Source organism: Sander vitreus, chromosome 1, assembly GCF_031162955.1.
Source record: "Sander vitreus isolate 19-12246 chromosome 1, sanVit1, whole genome shotgun sequence".
In the NCBI taxonomy this organism is placed as follows: Eukaryota; Metazoa; Chordata; class Actinopteri; order Perciformes; family Percidae; genus Sander; species Sander vitreus.
Window position 1 is genome coordinate 12,804,456 of NC_135855.1, and position 18,144 is coordinate 12,822,599.

An 18,144-nucleotide genomic window follows, 5' to 3' on the forward strand; every position below is an offset into this window, starting at 1 on the left:
TATATATATATATATATATATATATGAAGCCATAGTGTCACAAAATAGTAGAGGATCCAGTATTATAGGCACATTATTTCTAGTTTAATTCTGTGGTAAGACACTTTTCTTTTTGTATTGTTTCCCCATTTTTATTTTTTGGGGGTTGAAGGAAGTCAGAGGTCAGATACAGACATACAAAAAAAAAAAAAAAACACTATTTTTTTTTTTATTATTATTATTATTATTATTATTGGCTAATATATAGCCTACGTTGGAGAGGTTTGGGGAAATTACCATTGGCTCTCCGGGTCCCATAGTAACGGTGATGCAGCGGCGGAGGGGCCGGGTCTTCCTGCAACAGCTGAGGCGGATCAGCAGCTTGATTACGGCTCACAGCGGACTCCAACATAATTGATGACCTAATTGAAAAGCAGGAGGAGGATGAGAGAGAGAGAGAGCGAGGGAGGAAGGGGGGGGCATACTCACGGACAGGAGGAGAGAGAGAGAGAGAGAGAGAGAGAGAGAGAGAGAGAGACGCTCCAATGAGAAAAGTTTACTTGTTCTTCCTCCGCACAATCCCACAGCTGAGGGCATTGATGTGAGCGCAGAGGCTTTCTGTTTTTTACGCGCACTTCTTTCCCCCTGTCTTTCACCACCACACACGGAGCACAAATCCACCTTCTCACCTTTAGTTTGGCGCGTGTCTGCATTTCTTTTCTTTCATTTTGTCCTCCCTTTTTAATGAATGATTCTCTCTCGCAACACTTCTACTACTAAGATATCTTCGGATACGCCGCCGTCCTCGTCTGCACGACCTCACCTCGGCACATCTCTGAAGTTCAAACGCCACCAAGACTTTCACTGCAGCTTCAGACGCACTTGGGGGAAATATCACACGGCGAAGAAAAACTTGATATTTTGTGCAGCAGCAGCCGCCGCAGAAGCGACCGCCAACATGAGCCTGAAAGCGGACGCGGAGCCGAGTAACAACGTTTCCATCGAAGAGGAGGTGAGTTCAGCTCAGTAAAAGTTTTATTTCTCTGCTGCTCTGGACTTTGACCCGGGTGTTCATGTTCAATGACAGCCGAAAAAAAAATGTGTTTCCGGCCACAAATGGGGCTACAGACCTTTTGCAAGTTGCAAGCTGAAATTCCTTTAGTTCATAGTGGCTTAAAGTAAGGAAAGCGCAATTTAAAGGGGAAAAACAAGTCCAGTGAAAGTTGGCGTAGTTTAGGAATATCATCCAAAATATGATTTCAAAATGTCTACAAATGTTTTTACAGATTAAAATGTATCACCAGCTGTTGAATCCTAATTACTGCAAAAATCACTTAAATGAGCCAATTAAGCTGTAAACTAACCATGTAGTTTTTTATTTTTTATTTAATGGGCTATTTTAGGCCTATAGAAGACCCAGTTGTCTATTTAAGCCTACTTCATATTTCTTTATGACCTACTACAGAAAATGGTCTTGAGGCTTTCGCTTAGCCTACCTTTTTTAAATGTGGGTTGAAAAAAAAACTGTAGGCCTCCTATTTAATAAAAAAATAAAATGGTTTTATATCAAACACGCTTTAAATGAGTACACTCAGCAAGCCATGAAATTAAATGGATTCTCCTAATTTTCCAAATATCAATTTACTTTTCCTCTCTCTTCCTCAGCACCCAGTGTGTTGCGGGGACATTTTGTTTGCCTTCAGGTGACAAATAAAATCAGATGCGTCACACAAACGCTGCAGGTTTAACATCTCAGTATTTTGATTTGTAAAGAGGTTTCAAGTCACCATAAAAACTGAAATAAATGTCAACTTGTTAATATGAAATCCTTATTTGCAATTTGGAACTCTAAATATATCATTTAAATCAGAATAATTTTCAAATAAACTTGATTAATTAAATGACCTCCCCAAATGATCCGTGTTTGACTTTTTCCAGCTGTGACTCTTCAGTTCTGTGTGGCCAGCTATAGTTCCTCTTTAATGACTCCTTATGGAGGCGCACTGAGGGGAGCGCTGGGCCTTTTGTTGGCCCTCCTTTGTTCCCATTATCTTACAACAAAGCCATATGTGGCCACTTGACTTTTCTTAGCCTGATTTCCTTTTTGTATGTTTACCCCCTTGGAATTGAGAGCAAAGATTAAACAAACTGACGAGAAATTTATTTAGAAGCCCCAAAACGTCTGTTTAGAGGTGTTGAATCATCAAGCTACAGAAGCTTGTCAGTCATGTCACATTGTCTTGTCACAATAGTTTTACTTAAAATAAATCACCTGAATACGTAACTGATGCATTTAAGATTTTATTAAAAGCTATAATGGAGCGCTTCAGGTTCATGCACTTAGTCAACGAGAAGCCGGTGGACACATTAAAACATCTCCATTTGAGTTTGTGTCCAGCTGAGCCGGTCGCTCTATGTGCTGACTTGTAAAGGGCTGAGAAGTGCTGCTGTGCGGCACCTGAAAAATGCCGGAGGGTTGGGGCTGAGGGTCAGAGGAAGGAAATGGTACCACGCTGTGCACTGTTGTCCAGTGCTGTTCGTCTGGCAGCCCCATTGTAGTATTGAGGGCCCCGCCACTGGCTGGAAACTAATGGGCCTCGCACTGCACTGGTTATTTCCCCGGCCCACACTGGACTGTACACAGCATCGGCTCTCAATGTCTGGTCAGGGCAAGTCCAGGGGTCCTTGAACAGGAGCCTCAGCACAATGAAGACCATCTCAATTCAAATCAATTTTATTTCTAGTATCAAATCAGAACAAGAGTTATCTCAAGACACTTTACAGATAGAGTAGGTCTAGACCACACTGTAACATACGTAATATAAGGACCCAACAATTGTAATTTCCCCAAGACCAAGCATTTAGTTTGACAGTGGCGAGGAAAGACTCCCTTTTAGTCTCTCGTAACATGTTGGGAGGATCACAGGTTTCATTCATAGACCATTGTTCAGATTTGTTAATGAGCCAAATATTAAGGGATTGTTTGGGTCTTGACAGGGGCTTTTAAAAGGGCTTTACGGGTGGTTCAGATCCAGCCAACGGGTCACTTGATAAATCTGAGGGGTCGCAAGATGGTTAAAAGAATAGTAAAACTGGCGAAAGAAAATGTATATGTGCAAATTTAGGTTTATTTTCCAGACTTTTTCTTCTAATCTTGGCTTTGTTAATGACTGGATAATGTTGCCTCTTTTCAGGCCTCTTAACTTTAAATAAAACTAGAAGGCACTCAGAGCGCAGACCTTTGCCATGGCCATCCCTTATCTCGGCAATGTTAATGAAAGTGAAAACATTTTTTCTGTATATTTACCCTGTGATTCGGATCCTCCAGAATTTAATGGGTTCTTCCATGGCCCATGCTACACCCTTCCAAGTGTCATGAAAATCAGGCCAGTCGTTTTTCTGTAATCCTGCTGACAAGACAAACTCAGCTGAAAACATAACCTCCTTGGCGGAGGTAACAATCTTGGAGGGAATAATCACTCTTTTGTTGGAAGTGCTCACAACCTGTGCAAACTGATGAGGGGTCGCAAGAAGATGTGGTGTTTTTTAAGGGGTCACAGGCCACAAAGGTTGGGAACCAGAGGCTTAAAGGGTTGAATCTCCAGCAACACTTGTAGTATGAAGAACAACTTTGCACCTGACCAATGGGACCATTGACTCATGTCATTTTGTACGTCAATTCATACATCAAAATATCCATCCATATGTGTGTTGGTTGGTAAGGAGGAATGAGAGGTGTTGGACCATGGCCAAACGTGTAGATCTATTTGTGCGACCCAGTTATTATCGCACATGCTGCTCTTTCTAGGGAATGAAGACGCATAATATTAAGATGTCACCTCCTGCTGGCCAAATAAAGGTTTGCTTTTTGTTTGCAGGTACGAACACTGTTCGTCAGTGGCCTACCAGTTGATATCAAACCACGGGAACTTTACCTTCTCTTCAGACCTTTTAAGGTAAGTTACGACATGAGTTTTATTTTTCTTTTTTTTAAGGAAAGAGGGCGATGCATGTTGTACAGATGTTAAATCCCTGTGATTTGGGGTATATAAATGCAATACACTTCTCACCTAAGAGCTGATTGTGTGCCAGGTGCTGAAAAAGAGTTTCTAAAATGATTATCTGCACACTCAAGAACGAGGAGTTTAAGTATTAAGGAAGCAACTGTAATCCAGTGTGCAATTATTATTCTTTTTAAACCATTTTTCATGATGCGGTAATATTCCTGCCTGTAGCTCACACAGCAGAATGTTTTATCAGAGCTCCTCTTTAGTTGAATCAAACAATCCCTTCTGTTGAGTGATTTGCATATATGGAAATGAGGCCACAGCATTGTTTGTCCATTGCTCCATTTTTGACTGGACTTCAGTTCCATAAACACCCCTCCCACCCGTGTCCTAACGAACTAAATTGGAAGTGGTATCCCTCGCACATGGATGATCTTCTGGAATGTGTAAATGAGTAGCCCTCGCGATTGGCCAACCAGCCCTCTCTGACCCAGCTCGCCCACCGTGTAGGGAAATGTTTTATTCCTCTCGTAACATTCAGACATTGTGAAACCACTGAAATGTTTTGTTCCCTCAAATTGTAACGCTTTACTTTTTGCTTCTGCAGTACATGTGTGCAACTAGGGTTCAATCTGATTCATTGAAGGTTTTCATTTGATCCAAATTTAAAAACCTTTTTTTTCCCAAGGTTTTTAATATTGACGGCTTTCTCCCACTTGTTTTCCTCCTGTGAATTACTCAAGCTAAGTCTGGTTTGGATTGTTGCTAAGGATTTATGACAGCTGGTGAAAGTTGTTTAAATTTCCATGGCTGTAAATCAGGATCAGAAGGGATCCCATCTATCAATACTCTGGTCAGGCAAAAATCCCCTGCATTTCTCAGGAATTTGCTCCTGCTTTAACCAACCCTTGTGCTATTTTTAACCTGGTTTAAAAGCAGTGACTTTATTTGGAAGTCATGCTCAATCTTTGCTTAATCTCGTGCGTAAGAGAACCCTTGCATGTGCTTGCTCCCTTTTTTAAACTAAACATGGTCTTCATTTTCTTTTTAGCTTTGAGGTTATCTGTAGTCAAATCAGTAAGTGGTGCTTTTGTTGAAAATGTGCATGTTTCGCCTTTTATTTCACCACAACAAATGGAAGTACAACACTGTCACAGAAGGGACCCGTGAAGGCTTGCTCTCGAGCTCAAACTGAAGGTGCATGCAAGCAGGTTTCTCTTTATAGCAAGAAGCGTTCATGCCTGACTTCCTGCATGTGACTCCAGGGGGATAATTGGCTATCTTTCTTCCCCGCAGGGTTATGAAGGGTCACTGATTAAGTTAACATCAAAACAGGTGAGATGCCTTCCATCATAAAAAGAACCGCTTTAATGCTGTACTAAAATACTAAACGAATGTCCAGGCAGTCTCTTTGTAACTTTATCTTTGGACTTACGGACTTATATTGTCCTCTTGCTGATTTGTTTTGATACACTTTTTTTTATTTTTTTATTTTTTATTATTATAAGATAACATTTAATAATCAATATTTGACAAATGCAGGTTCTTGCGTATTAACATGGTCCCTCCGTTAGTGTCTGTTGTCACAGTGTGTTTCTTCCCTTTTGCCTTCCAGCCTGTTGGGTTTGTAACCTTTGACAGTCGTACTGGAGCTGAAGCTGCAAAAAATGCTCTAAATGTAAGCATTGCCTTATTTTTATTATTTCCTTTTGTCTTTTGCTGTTTAGATTTTCCCCTTTTTTAAATCTTTAAATGTTGCTTTGTATTTCTTAAAATTTGTTCTAACTTTGCTTAAACCTAAAAAAAAAAAAAAAAAAAAAAAAAATAAAAAAAGGGAGCTTTAAACTTTTTTTTTTCCCCCCATAAGAATCTCTCAAAGTCTACCCATTGTGTCTTCTACAATTCAATGGCAGGGCCATTTTTGGAAAGGGGCCAGAATCCCGTAGCCTTACGGTAGTTTACTTTGACCTTGATACACAACCCTTCTTAGTCTGGTATAGCTTTCCCAATTTTGCATATCACTGCTTATTGTAATACTTGTTCTGTAGCCACATGTGTAGTGTTATTTGGACACATCTGAAGTAGTGTAACCTCTAATTTTGTCACCAAGTAGCCCACGTATCTGGCAGTATCTAACACTTTGCTCTCATACCCTAGCCTTCTTCATGAGCATCACCTCTTAGACACAGCAGACACACACACACACACACCAAAGTACTACTCACCTGCATGTGGGCACAACGCTTAGGGCACAAGAACACAAGCAGGGTTCAGCCACCCAAAAGGAATTGGACTCAAAAGTCTTGCCATTGGCCCTTTTCCTCATCTCCCTCTCCTCCTGACACCTTTAGCCGCATATGCTCTTGATTTCGTCATGAGGAAAAAGAGATGCAAGCATGTTGAAATATTTCAGGAGTGTATCCTTCAGTCTGCCCTTTATTTTGAAGACGTGACCTTTTTATGAACATTTTAAGACCAGTGTTCAGCTCAAGGGAAGCTTGAAGGATACATCGCGAGTATTTGAACACAGCTTTAGGAAAGGAGGCCATGTGAGACTACTGAGCTACAGCCCCTCAAACTCAGCCCACCTCCCTTACGATACTATGTCCCCCCCCTCCCCCCTCCTCCGTCTCTCCCCCAGGGTATCCGTTTTGACCCCGAAAGTCCCCAGACCCTGCGCTTAGAGTTTGCTAAAGCCAACACGAAGATGGCAAAGAGTAAGCTGATGGCCACACCGAACCCCACAAATATCCACCCTGCTCTAGGAGCACACTTCATTGCACGGGACCCATGTAAGTTGTACGGCTGCACCACTCTAGGCTCTCTCATCCACTCTCACTTTGGCAATGCCAGTACTCAAGTGCCCAAAAAAAAAAAAAAAAACTGTCTCAGGATATTGAGGTATTAAAGACAAATGAGCAGTGGTTAAAAACAGTATCTAACAAATTAAAGACTAACTCACCTCCACATGCATGTGATCTCGACTCTTTAAGACAGCCGCTTTGCTTCTGTACAGCTAGGAAATTCCACTCTCACAGGGTTTAGTCAGAAGTTGTCTCATCTCTTTCTCAAAACACCTGCTTGATTCAGTAGTTTGACAGGTGATGGATAATAGTTTTAAACTGCATTCAGACCAGATTTCATGGGCAGAATTTACTCGTGGGTTGTGACAAAAAGCAAGAGGGGACATGAAACCATGTGGGTAGAGTTGTAAACAAGATGTGGGAAAATCGCAGTTCATAAAAGGTACTATATACTATACTAGGTCCTTGCACTCACTGCAGCCAAACAGCGTCCTTTTTTCTCTGCCGCTTGTATTTCACCGTGCAGTAATAAAACAAGACTATAACGAATATATTGCGATCGGCTCCACCTACTCTCAAACTGACTAGATATTTGGAAAGCCTCACAATTACGCGAGTCCAGTCCGATTTTGAACTGTGGGAAGGGAAAAAGGCAGTCAATTCTCAACTAGAAGCGAATGTGTCCCGGCCCATTCAACATAGAAATGAATGGGGAGTGAAATCAGGTCTGACTGCATCTTTTTAGGGTTGTAAAAGTTTTTATATTTTAGTGACCGTTCAAGCTATTACTACAGTAAGATTTGTCAGCAGTAAACCTAAAAGCCACATCATGACACAACAAACCCCTTTTTGCAGCATGTTTTGATGACACGTGTTCTTATTTAGCCTCTGTACTTATTTGCTTACATGATAAAAGTCTGTATGTTGAAGGGTAGGTCAGTCAGCTGTGTTTCATCCCGCCCTGTGCTTCCCCAGATGATCTGACAGGGGCAGCACTGATCCCAGCATCTCCGGATGCCTGGACTCCTTACCCGCTGTACACCACGGAGCTGACCCCAGGTCTCCCTCACGCAGCCTTCACTTACCCGGCGGCTGCTGCCGCTGCTGCAGCCCTCCACGCCCAGGTGAGGGACCAACCGGTGTGTGTTTCTCCTATTTTCCTGAGTATTGTCTAGTACACACTCAGCATAATACAGGGAACCTTTTTGTAGAGACGCAGAATGAATGCCTCCAACCAGGTGCATTCCTAATCCTAAAACGTAAACATAAAATGAGATGATTAAGGATGCACCACTGCAATTGGTAGTGCAACATGGTGCACTTTCAAAGCAGAGGTTGAGTCTTGAAACCATCCCAGTGGTCCTCAGAGGTATTACAATAACATCACAAAGACTTGTGTTGCTGAAGCCAGCCCAGATGTCAAGTCTGCAAGTCACTGTTGGCTGCACAACTTGTGCCCAGTCTTTATATTATAAAATGGAAGTTAAAATCATGAGTTATATTGTAATGTCATTTTGAAATGGAAAAACCTAAGTGATGTGTGCGTTCTGTAGTGTAGCATCACAATACCACGCACTTACCCTAAATCTAAGTGTTTTTGAATAATCTGAAAAAACAACTTTGAGCCTTAAGATGACGTTTGATCCCAACTAAGACTGTTTGCATTTAGACAGTAAATCAATTTAAAACATTTAGTCAATCTTTGGATCTGGTTTGAAAATATTCATTTTAAACTTAATAAAAGTTCTATCATGTCTGCTGAAAATTGGAATTAACAAAATGGGGGACAAATGGGTTTGCAAAGTGTTTACGTTGCAACTAATTGTGGTCTAAATGCTACAGCAATTGTGTAGCTCACTAGTGGGCAGGCCTTTTTTTTTTTTTTGTAACAATAGCAATGGAAAATATTTCCCTTGTTGGGTCATTTAAAGTTCATTGTGATCTAACTTCCTCCTGCAATGTAAGGGCACAGGGGAGTGCTACACTGCAAAGTAGACAGCTATTACATAGACCATTTGGTCGGGCATAAGAGGAATGTGAGGTATTTGCTTGAAAAAATTGTCAGACCTGATGCCCTTCTCTGGAGGTGCCAACTTACTGTCCACGTTCCTGTTCGAACATAAGATGACTGTGTAGCCACAAAAAGGGAGGGGAAGCCTTTTTAATTACAATCTGATGAAAGATCCCTTAAATGCCCCGAGTTGTCTTCCCACTGACTCTTGGCCTTGTTAGTTTTGAATGTATGACACAGAAGTGTAACGTCAAGTGTTTGTTGATAACCTCCTGAGTATATTAAGCTGTTATGGCCTCTGTCCTTGTTTTTATTCAGTGTCTAAAAAATGTGGGGCCTCATTCTGCTACAGGTTTAAGTCACAGGTATGGAAAGATACCAGCTCTTACCCTGTGGAAATGTTTGACACACAGAGAGGTTCAACTCTCCACATTTCCATGCCTGTTAATTACTCGAGGACTATTGTCCTCAATGAGCAACTACGTGACCCACATTCCCCTGGCTTCAGTGACTAGGTCTTAAAGGGACAGTCCTTCTAAACCTGCTTGTCAAAAGTAAATTTCAAAGTGTTAACTGATTGGCAGGATTGAAGCACTAGAGCCTGGTGTTGGTCTACTGTACATGACTATTTTTGTGTTTCTTCAGATGCGCTGGTACCCTACTCCCTCTGAGACTTCCCAGCCTGGATGGAAGTCCCGGCAGTTTTGTTAGATATTTAGTGAGTAACCTTTGGTACAACAGTTTTTTTTTTTTTTTTTAATATGGTGGTTTTTATTTGCAAACCCCTATACACGATCTTCTACCTGCTATCCTTGATGCCATGCAAACTGAAACCTTGTTTGACTGAAAACTGCAGAATGTAAATGAAAATGGCTTAAACTTGATTTAGTGTTAACAGATGAGTTTTTAACAAATCCCATGAAAAGTTTAAAACCTTAAAACCAACAGTCCAACCGGTCTGTGGCACTCGGCCCAAAGACCACTTGTTGACATACATCTTTGAAAATGGGTCATGAATACAGTTAATTTTTTATGCTAAATCCTTAGTTTTTATTTTTTTATCAAACATTAACTCAAGCAGGAGTAAAATGCTTGTTGGACTATTTACAGCTGCGGATTAATAGACATTTGAATTGACTCACAATAAATGAGTGCCTATGTTCATTGTAATAAATGAACATGTCCGCCAATGCAACAGTGTGGCTTAATATGTAATTGTTTTTTGACACTGGAAGAGGAATAAGCTGTGAGGCATGTTCCTTCATTAGAACATGAAGCGGGGCGCTATAGTTTTCCACATTCACCATCCTGTTGCCACGAAACGCTTACAAGCACACCAAATTGTGTAATTAATCTGCAGCTGAAAAGTCACCGAAAAACACATTTACTTTGAGTGTTTGTTCAAAACTACACTGCCCAGCTGTTTCAGGAAATTTCTTTTTCTTTTTTTTTAATGGATTAACATTTGTGGCTTGTTTAATTATTTACATATTTATTAGGAACAAATTGGCTTTGGGCTGAGAGCTGCTGATTTGTTGACTGACACATTGTTTTTGGCCTTTTCATTGGTTATTTTGACAGTAAGAATACTATAGAAATGCTTAGTGAATGCTTTATTGGCTTGTTTACACTAACTCTTGTTTTCCCTGTTTTCTCTAGGCCTCTGGAAACCACACCTTTGTCCAGCTGAAGTGAGGTTTGCCAAGCTCTTCATTAATTTAATCAGGTTTATTTAATGGACAAATGTGCATTATTATAAACAAACCGTATTTATATCTCCTCTCGATGTCTCTGGGGGGAGTCTGAGTTGAAACCATCTTGCTGTCGACAATCTGAGCTTATCCTTGGCAACTATTGCGGTACCATCTTAGCCCAGTCAAAACTCCATGGATCATAATTGCTGAGGAAAACTGACGCATTGAAGTTACTGTTAAGCTAGTCCTTCCATGGTTTACCGCAGCTCCTGGGAGCTTTAGAGGCATTAAGAGTCCTTGCATGTTAGTCTTTTTGGCATGAATTTAGAACTGAGTTCTGTGTATCCTAATTTTCTTAGTGTTTGTGTTGCCTCTTTGCCTTTTGGCCTAGACAGCGAAATGTTTTGTTTTCCAGTAGAACCTTGGTCTTACCTCTGTGAAAGTTAGGCTGTTGTGTAAATGGCTAATCTCGCATGGACCTTGTGAATGCATCCCTACGTTCTATGACAATCCCAGTCCTTATGATCATATCAATGTCTGTCATTATTTGAGCAAAGGAAAGTACTAATTTTGTACTTTTTTGCGTAATGTATATTTATGCATTTTTGTGCAACTAAAATAATGAACCTGTGTATAAGTTGGATGTTTAGTCATCTTTTTGGTGTTACTTTTTGATCCTATAATCCTGTTGACGTAGTTTTAAAGAAAAAAAAAGTGCAATTTGTTTAGGGGGAAATGGGTATCTGTCAAAAAATGGAAGTGTTCTGAACGTGGCTTGTGCCATTCTGCTAAAATGAGATTGCTGTAAAACGATCTTTCAGAATGTGAAACTGGACTACAAACTTAAAAGGTTGATTTTTCTGGGGGGCCATTTTGAAATGGGATTAGAGTGATGGAGGAATTTAGTTTGTGGTTTAGAAACATGTTTGTCTTTGTATCTGCTGTGCATAAGTTGTAAAAAATATTCCCATCTTATGAATAATAAAAGAAGTGAATGCATTTCCTTTTCGGCATCTGTCGTTTATCACTGCGGTTAGTCAGCAGCCAATCGTAGGTATCAAACGCTCTCACACTGTATGAACTCTCAAGAATTGAACTCTGTGGACATCAGATGTTGACATCAATAATTCATGCGAACTTTTCATTTGTAATGCACCATTGCATTAGTGTCACTTTGAATCATGCTGACCTACACACTCAGCCCTTATAAGCTGGTAAGATGCTCTGCTCAACCAACCGTGACGGCTCCTGGAGAGACTCTTAAGTGACTGTTCTCAGTACGACCAGCTGCCTAATTGTAGTGCTGGTGGTTAACCGTAAATATTTGTCCATATTGTGCCAATTAAGTTATGATATATACAGGACCCAGCAATAGTCATCTGTCACATAGACTTTTTAAATTAGCGTGCACTGAGTTAAAAGACAGCATGCAATACTATGAGTTTATACTGTAGCGTTAGCATTGAGGTTATTTTGAATTGAAATGTATTGATTTCTGTTTTTTTTTGTTTACAAATTCGGTGAACAAAGGGGACAAGGTCCAACTGCTGGGGTAACTACACTGAAAAAATTATAAACTCAACACTTGTTTTTGCCCCCCATTTTTTTCATGAGCTGAACTCAAAGGTCCGAAAACCAGTCCGTATCTGGCGTGACCACCATTTGCCTCACGCAGTGCAACACATCTCTTTTGCATAGAGTTGATCAGGTTGTTGATTGTGGCCTGTGGAATGTTGGTCCACTCCTCTTCAATGGCTGTGCGAAGTTGCTGGATATTGGCAGGACCTGGAACATGCTGTCGTATATGCAGATCCAGAGCATCCCAAACATGCTCAATGGGTGACATGTCCGGTGAGTATGCTGGCCATGCACAAACTGGGATGTTTTCGGCTTCCAGAAATTGTGTACAGATCCTTGCAACACGGGGCCGTGCATCATCATGCTGCAACATGAGGTGATGGTCGTGGATGAATGGCACAACAATGGGCCTCAGGATCTCGTCACGGTATCTCTGTGCATTTAAAATGCCACCAGTAAGATGCACCAGTGTTCGTTGTCCGTAACATACGCCTGCCCATACCATAACCCCACCGCCTCCATGGGCCACTCGATCCACAACGTTATCAGCAAACCGCTCACCCACACGACGGCTGTCTGCCATCTGCCCTGTACAGTGAAAACCGGGATTCATCCGTAAAGAGAACACCTCTCCAAAGTGCCAGACGCCATCGAATGTGAGCATTTGGACAATCAAGTCGGTTACGACAACGAACTGCAGTCAGGTTGAGACCCCAATGAGGACGACGAGCAGGCAGATGAGCTTCCCTGAGACGGTTTCTGACAGTTTGTGCAGAAATTCTTTGGTTATGCAAATTGATTGTTGCAACAGCTGTCCGGGTGGCTGGTCTCAGACGATCTTGGAGGTGAAGATGCTCGATGTGGAGGTCCTGGGCTGGTGTGGTTACACGTGGCCTGCGGTTGTGAGGCCGGTTGGATGTACTGCCAAATTCTCTGAAACGCCTTTGGAGACGACTTATGGTAGAGAAATTAACATTCAATTCACGGGCAACAGCTCTGGTGGACATTCCTGCAGTCAGCATGCCAATTGCCCACTCCCTCAAAACTTGTGACATCTGTGGCATTGTGCTGTGTGATAAAACTGCACATTTTATTGTGGCCAGTCTAAAGCACACCTGTGCAATAATCATGCTGTCTCATCAGCATCTTGATATGCCACACGTGTGAGGTGGATGGATTTTCTCGGCAAAGAAGTGCTCACCAACACAGATTTAGACAGATTTGTGAACAATATTTGAGAGAAATAAGCCTTTTGTGTACATAGAAAAAGTCTTAGATCTTTGAGTTCAGCTCATGAAAAATGGGGGCATAAACAAAAGTGTTGTGTTTACAATTTTGTTCAGTATAGTTACATGTAATGGTGTGTAATTACAAATGACATCTGAATGCTTTTCGGTAAAATGTATGTAGAATATCACTTTCAACACATTCTGTTGCTTTGCATCTTTTCGCCTTTCAGAAATGCCGCCTTTTAGCGTATTTCCAGTGAACGCGGGTCAGCAAAGCCGTTTGGGACAAATTTGAGTGAAACACCATCAAGAGTAGGATTACAAGGAGCGGTCCCCACGTTCTGACTGGCTCCATTCATTTAGCAGTATATGCTCAAATTTAGGTTTTTAAGACTTCAGCTTTATTGCCCAGTTTAAAACATGTATTCAAAGTATTAAAATGTTATAACATTACGTTGAACATTTTTAACAGGGAGCTAGTAATCCGTAACCTGTACTCTCTTACATTTCAAAAGTAACCTTACGAAACTGAGTGCACAAACCATCAATTGACAGACATGAAATAAACCAATTTTGATAAAGTTAACAAGTGAAACTGTCAACATTTTGCTGTTTCTGAAATGTGAGGATTTGCTGCTTTTTTGTTTATACCATTGTATACTGAATATATTTAGGTTTTAAACGGACAAAACGAGACACTTAAAGACCCCACCCTGAGCTGAGAAACTAATGGACATTTTCACTATTTTTGGACATTTTCTACACTAAACAATCAGAAAAACCAACCACAGATTAATTGAAAATGACAATTGCAGCCCTAAAGGATCTAATGGAGAATTGATCATTTAAATGTAGAGGGTTAAAACCTGAACGGGCTGTTCAGAAGAAGCAAATAATTCTCTCAAGGAATGGCTATTTGCCCTTTATGGAAAAAAAATGGGTCAGTTAACATCACTTTCACACAGAATATTTGAATTGACATGAAATCAATACAGAGTGGAAAGATGGGGATGCTACAACATTTCCTTTTCTCTACGGTTTTCATCTGTAGACACAAGCTGTATGCCAGGATCAGACATAAACCTAAACATACACTAGCCCTACTGTGAATATTTAAGATGAACTCGGAATTGATATATATATATATATGCATGCCATGTTCTGTATAAAACACATTTTCCAATATTGTTATACTTGTGTATTTATGCTAGTCTTTATTTACAGCTGGCTGCAGTGGATCAACATGAAGGCAATCCCATTGAGTAAATCAACAATTTAACTGACAAATGTTGCTATTTATGTAGCCTAATGAATACTATATGTTGGCATTTCTGTGTTTCTCTGTCATTTCTGTAAATGGATGAAGCCCTCCGTCTCTTAAAAACATCAGTGCTCACAACCAATATCTTCTAAGAAGAGGGTCCTGGTGTAATGTGCAATACAATCTTAAGCATTCATATTTTGTAGAATGAAAATACAGTTGTGATTATTGTGTGCCCTTACTGTAGATTTCAGAGAGATGTGTATGGGGAAAGAAGCATTTATTAGCACTTATTTCAAAAACATAATTCTGTCAGATACACATTTATTTACAGTATATGTACATAGATGTACATAACTGCTTCTCGTGTAAACAATACATTTTGAACTATTTGCAATTGTGCTTCATGTCATTGTTATAATTTGAAAAAGAACCGTATCTGTGTCGAAATAAAAATGTTATAATAATTATGCAAAGTTGATGTGTTTGAATAAGGTTGAAAGAAAGAAGAAAAAGATCTTTTGATCAGAAATAAAGCAAGGAGGCCTGGAGATTTTTTAATGCAGGACTTTGTCGCCCTCTTCTGATCTAACGTCAACATGACCGAGGAGGAGGAAGAGGAAGTAGAGGAGGAGGATGAGGAGGAGGTGGTGGTTTGGGGCCTTGCTGAGGGGTACCTTGGCAGTGCCCAGGAGGTTAACTGGCACCTCTCCAGCTTCTAGCACTTTGGTGGAGGAAATTCAGACCCTTTAGTAAATGTATTAGTGCAACACTGTAAAATACGCTGCTACAAGTAAGAGTCCTGCATTGAAAACGTTAAGTCAAGTCATGACAGAAGGTATCTCGTTTTCATGTAGCACAGGTCTAGACTATAGTGTAGGCTACTCTTTTATTTATAGAGACCCAACATTCCCCCATGAGCAAGTATTTGGCGACTGCGGCAAGGAAAAACTCCCCTATAACGTGAAGAAACCTAAACAACAAAAAAAAAACGGGCTCATATTTGGGCAGCCATCTGTCTTGACCGGTCGGTCTAAATTTCAACAAGGGAAGACATTTACTACATGAGCTCCTAGGTTTGTATATATTTTTTCATTTTAAATTGAGAAGAACACAGTAAAAAATTGGACAACTTAAAGACAAGATCAAGGACATTACAGGGAAGTCAAACTGGACAAGAGAAAAAAACAAGAAAATTCCCCAAAGAAAGAACGAGACCAATCAAGAGGAAAATCAAGATTCGTGATCAAGACTTTAGGAGACGTGGATGAGGTGGTGACTAAGTGGCTGTGCTATTGAGGTTGCAATGAGTGCAATGGGCTTATTGTTTAAACAACAGATACTCAAAAGGGACACAGTAGTAGTAGCAAGCATTTTGTTTTTTGAACTCTTATTAAAAAAAAACCTGACCAATGATTCAAAACAGCAGCCAACCCTCCCTCACTCCCCGAGCAGAGCATAAGTGGCATCAACAACATACATTACACTACCCACCAGACATGAAAACTGACAGAGGAAGAAGCACATTCAAATGGGAGCTTCTTAAAGGACAGCCAGAAACCCCTTTTTGATGATCTTTTTAGAAGTGGAGAAAGTAGTTATCTCATCTTCTACACTAACAGACCCGAAACATGGCACAGAGCCGTGATCAACCATCACCGTTCAATGGCAGTACCTTCGTAAATCCAAGCGAGATATCTCCATAGTCAAGTGATCTTAGTCATAGTAAAATAAATCTCAGCTTTCAGTAAAGATTATGTAAAAAAGCATGTTGTAGGCCCTAAATACACCTCCATATTACCTGGATTGCAATTAATCAATTAGAAATTACAACAGTAAGATTAAACTAACCTGGTTTCAGACCTCTGAATCGAACGAACACGTCTTAGTTTTGTTCATTGATTTAAATAAATGAATGAAGTGTATTAAATGGAAATTCAGCCTGATTATTGAAGGGAAAAGCTTTTATTAGCAGGTGTCATAAGATGCAAATATGACTTTTAAAATATTTATTAATATACTTTTATATTTTTAATATAATGGTATATCATAGCATTTGTTATAAATACTGGGACACATCCCAAAATACATTGGGTAGAACATATTTGGATACTTGGAGTATTTTTTTTTTTTTTTTCATAATAACCTGCTGAACTGCAGGTCCATTCAGAAAACATTAATAATAAAATCCAAAACATCCATAATCATCTCTTTTCAAATTATAATCTATATTGGCCATGATATTGACACGTGATTTTTATTTTGTCCAGGGTGCTCTTTGATGTTTGTCACGTGACCAGACTGCGAGGCCCTCGAGGCAGTGGGTTCAGGTTCAGTTCATTCGCCGAGCGCACGTTCACTAAATTTAGACTAATTAGCTGGCGAGCAGACTTCATAAATATGACATTTTGTTGTTGCCAGCGATTATTATTGTGACATTTCTTATATGCTATCAGTCCATATCATGGCGTTTTCCCTGGTGAGTTAAAAACTAAATTAAATTGGCGAATTAAACGTTAACATTTGACCTTTTGTGTAACATTAAACTACCACCGACATCTCTTTTAGGCGTACATTTTAATTCCTACCCAAAATAACTCACTAGAGCTGTTTTAGTAACGGTCGAAAAACAGTTTTCAGTCCGCCACATGTGTCCTAACCTTGAGCTTAACTTTTAGCATGGATGCAGAGATTAATGTACCCCCGCTCCTGTTTTCCCTCCTGCAGAGAAATGATCCCCGCAGGCCGGACAGCCCGGACTCCGAGTCCCCGGCCCTGTCCACCTGCAGCAACGCAGACATCTTCCGCAGGATGAACACCATGCTGGGCAACGCTCTGGATTTCAGCGGTGTGTGCACCACACCTAACACCAAGGAAAAGCCAGACCTGCTGTGTGGTAAAGTCTGTTTAGTATATTCCACTCTGCAGCAGGTCGACTTGGCTGCAAAAAGCAAGGAAAGATTCATTCTTGGTACACTGAAGTGAATCCAACTCCATCCACTGAACCTTACGCCTCCTGAACGAAGTTTCAGCGGACATAATAAAAAATAGTTTTATAAAGGTTTTTTTATTTTATTTTTGTATTTTATTTAGTCATTTAATTGAGAGTTGTTTTCTGCTGTTTCAAAGCCAGGAATACATTTTTGATTGGAGAACACTAAATGAAGTCCTTCACTTGTTTTACTCTCGGTCCAAAGGTAATCAACTATATTTAATGGATTAATCATTTAGCCTATAAAATGTCACAATTTATCAGAAGACCCAGGTGACCTCTACTCAAGTTTCTGGATTGTCAGACCAGCAGTCAAAAACCAGAATGAATTTACAACGATAATGACCATTTGAGAAACTGAAAATGGAGAACGTTTGGCGTTTCTTCTTAAAGTAATTGTCAGTAGATTGACATCGATTAATTGGCTAAACGTTTCAGCTCTAGTAACCGGTGCTACATCTTTATATTTTTCACATTCTAAAAATGCTTGAATCAGCCTGAAAATACCTACATGTGTAAGTTTTTTAAATTGTATGTAAATTCTTTCCAGTTTCCTAAGAACTTTAAACCGAGCACACAACCTCGGTGT

General features: G+C 40.2%; 1 protein-coding gene across 2 annotated transcripts; it reads left to right on the forward strand.

Annotated features, from left to right (window-relative positions):
- The first annotated feature begins 581 nt into the window (after window positions 1-581).
- On the forward strand, window positions 582-11,494 carry LOC144529536 (RNA-binding protein, mRNA-processing factor 2a). Of its 2 annotated transcripts, none has more exons than XM_078268697.1 (8): window positions 582-991; window positions 3,858-3,935; window positions 5,283-5,321; window positions 5,602-5,664; window positions 6,628-6,778; window positions 7,766-7,929; window positions 9,447-9,519; window positions 10,461-11,494. In XM_078268697.1, the coding sequence occupies exons 1-7, from the start codon at window positions 728-730 to the stop codon at window positions 9,510-9,512; spliced, it is 825 nt and encodes a 274-aa protein (XP_078124823.1). In that variant the 5' UTR covers window positions 582-727; the 3' UTR covers window positions 9,513-9,519; window positions 10,461-11,494. The 2 variants fall into 2 exon arrangements, with proteins under 2 accessions (XP_078124823.1, XP_078124907.1); XM_078268781.1 differs by having other exon boundaries at window positions 7,766-7,914.
- Window positions 11,495-18,144: the final 6,650 nt, after the last annotated feature.

What these genes read in the sequence shown, in the direction of transcription:
- LOC144529536 (XM_078268697.1), top strand. Translation starts at nt 728, where the DNA reads ATGATTCTCTCTCGCAACACTTCTACTACTAAGATATCTTCGGATACG. An exon ending in TTCTCTTCAGACCTTTTAAG is followed by an intron (nt 3,936 to 5,282) that starts GTAAGTTACGAC and finishes TCTTCCCCGCAG; the next exon opens with GGTTATGAAGGGTCACTGAT. An exon ending in CCCAGGTGAGGGACCAACCG is followed by an intron (nt 7,930 to 9,446) that starts GTGTGTGTTTCT and finishes GTGTTTCTTCAG; the next exon opens with ATGCGCTGGTACCCTACTCC.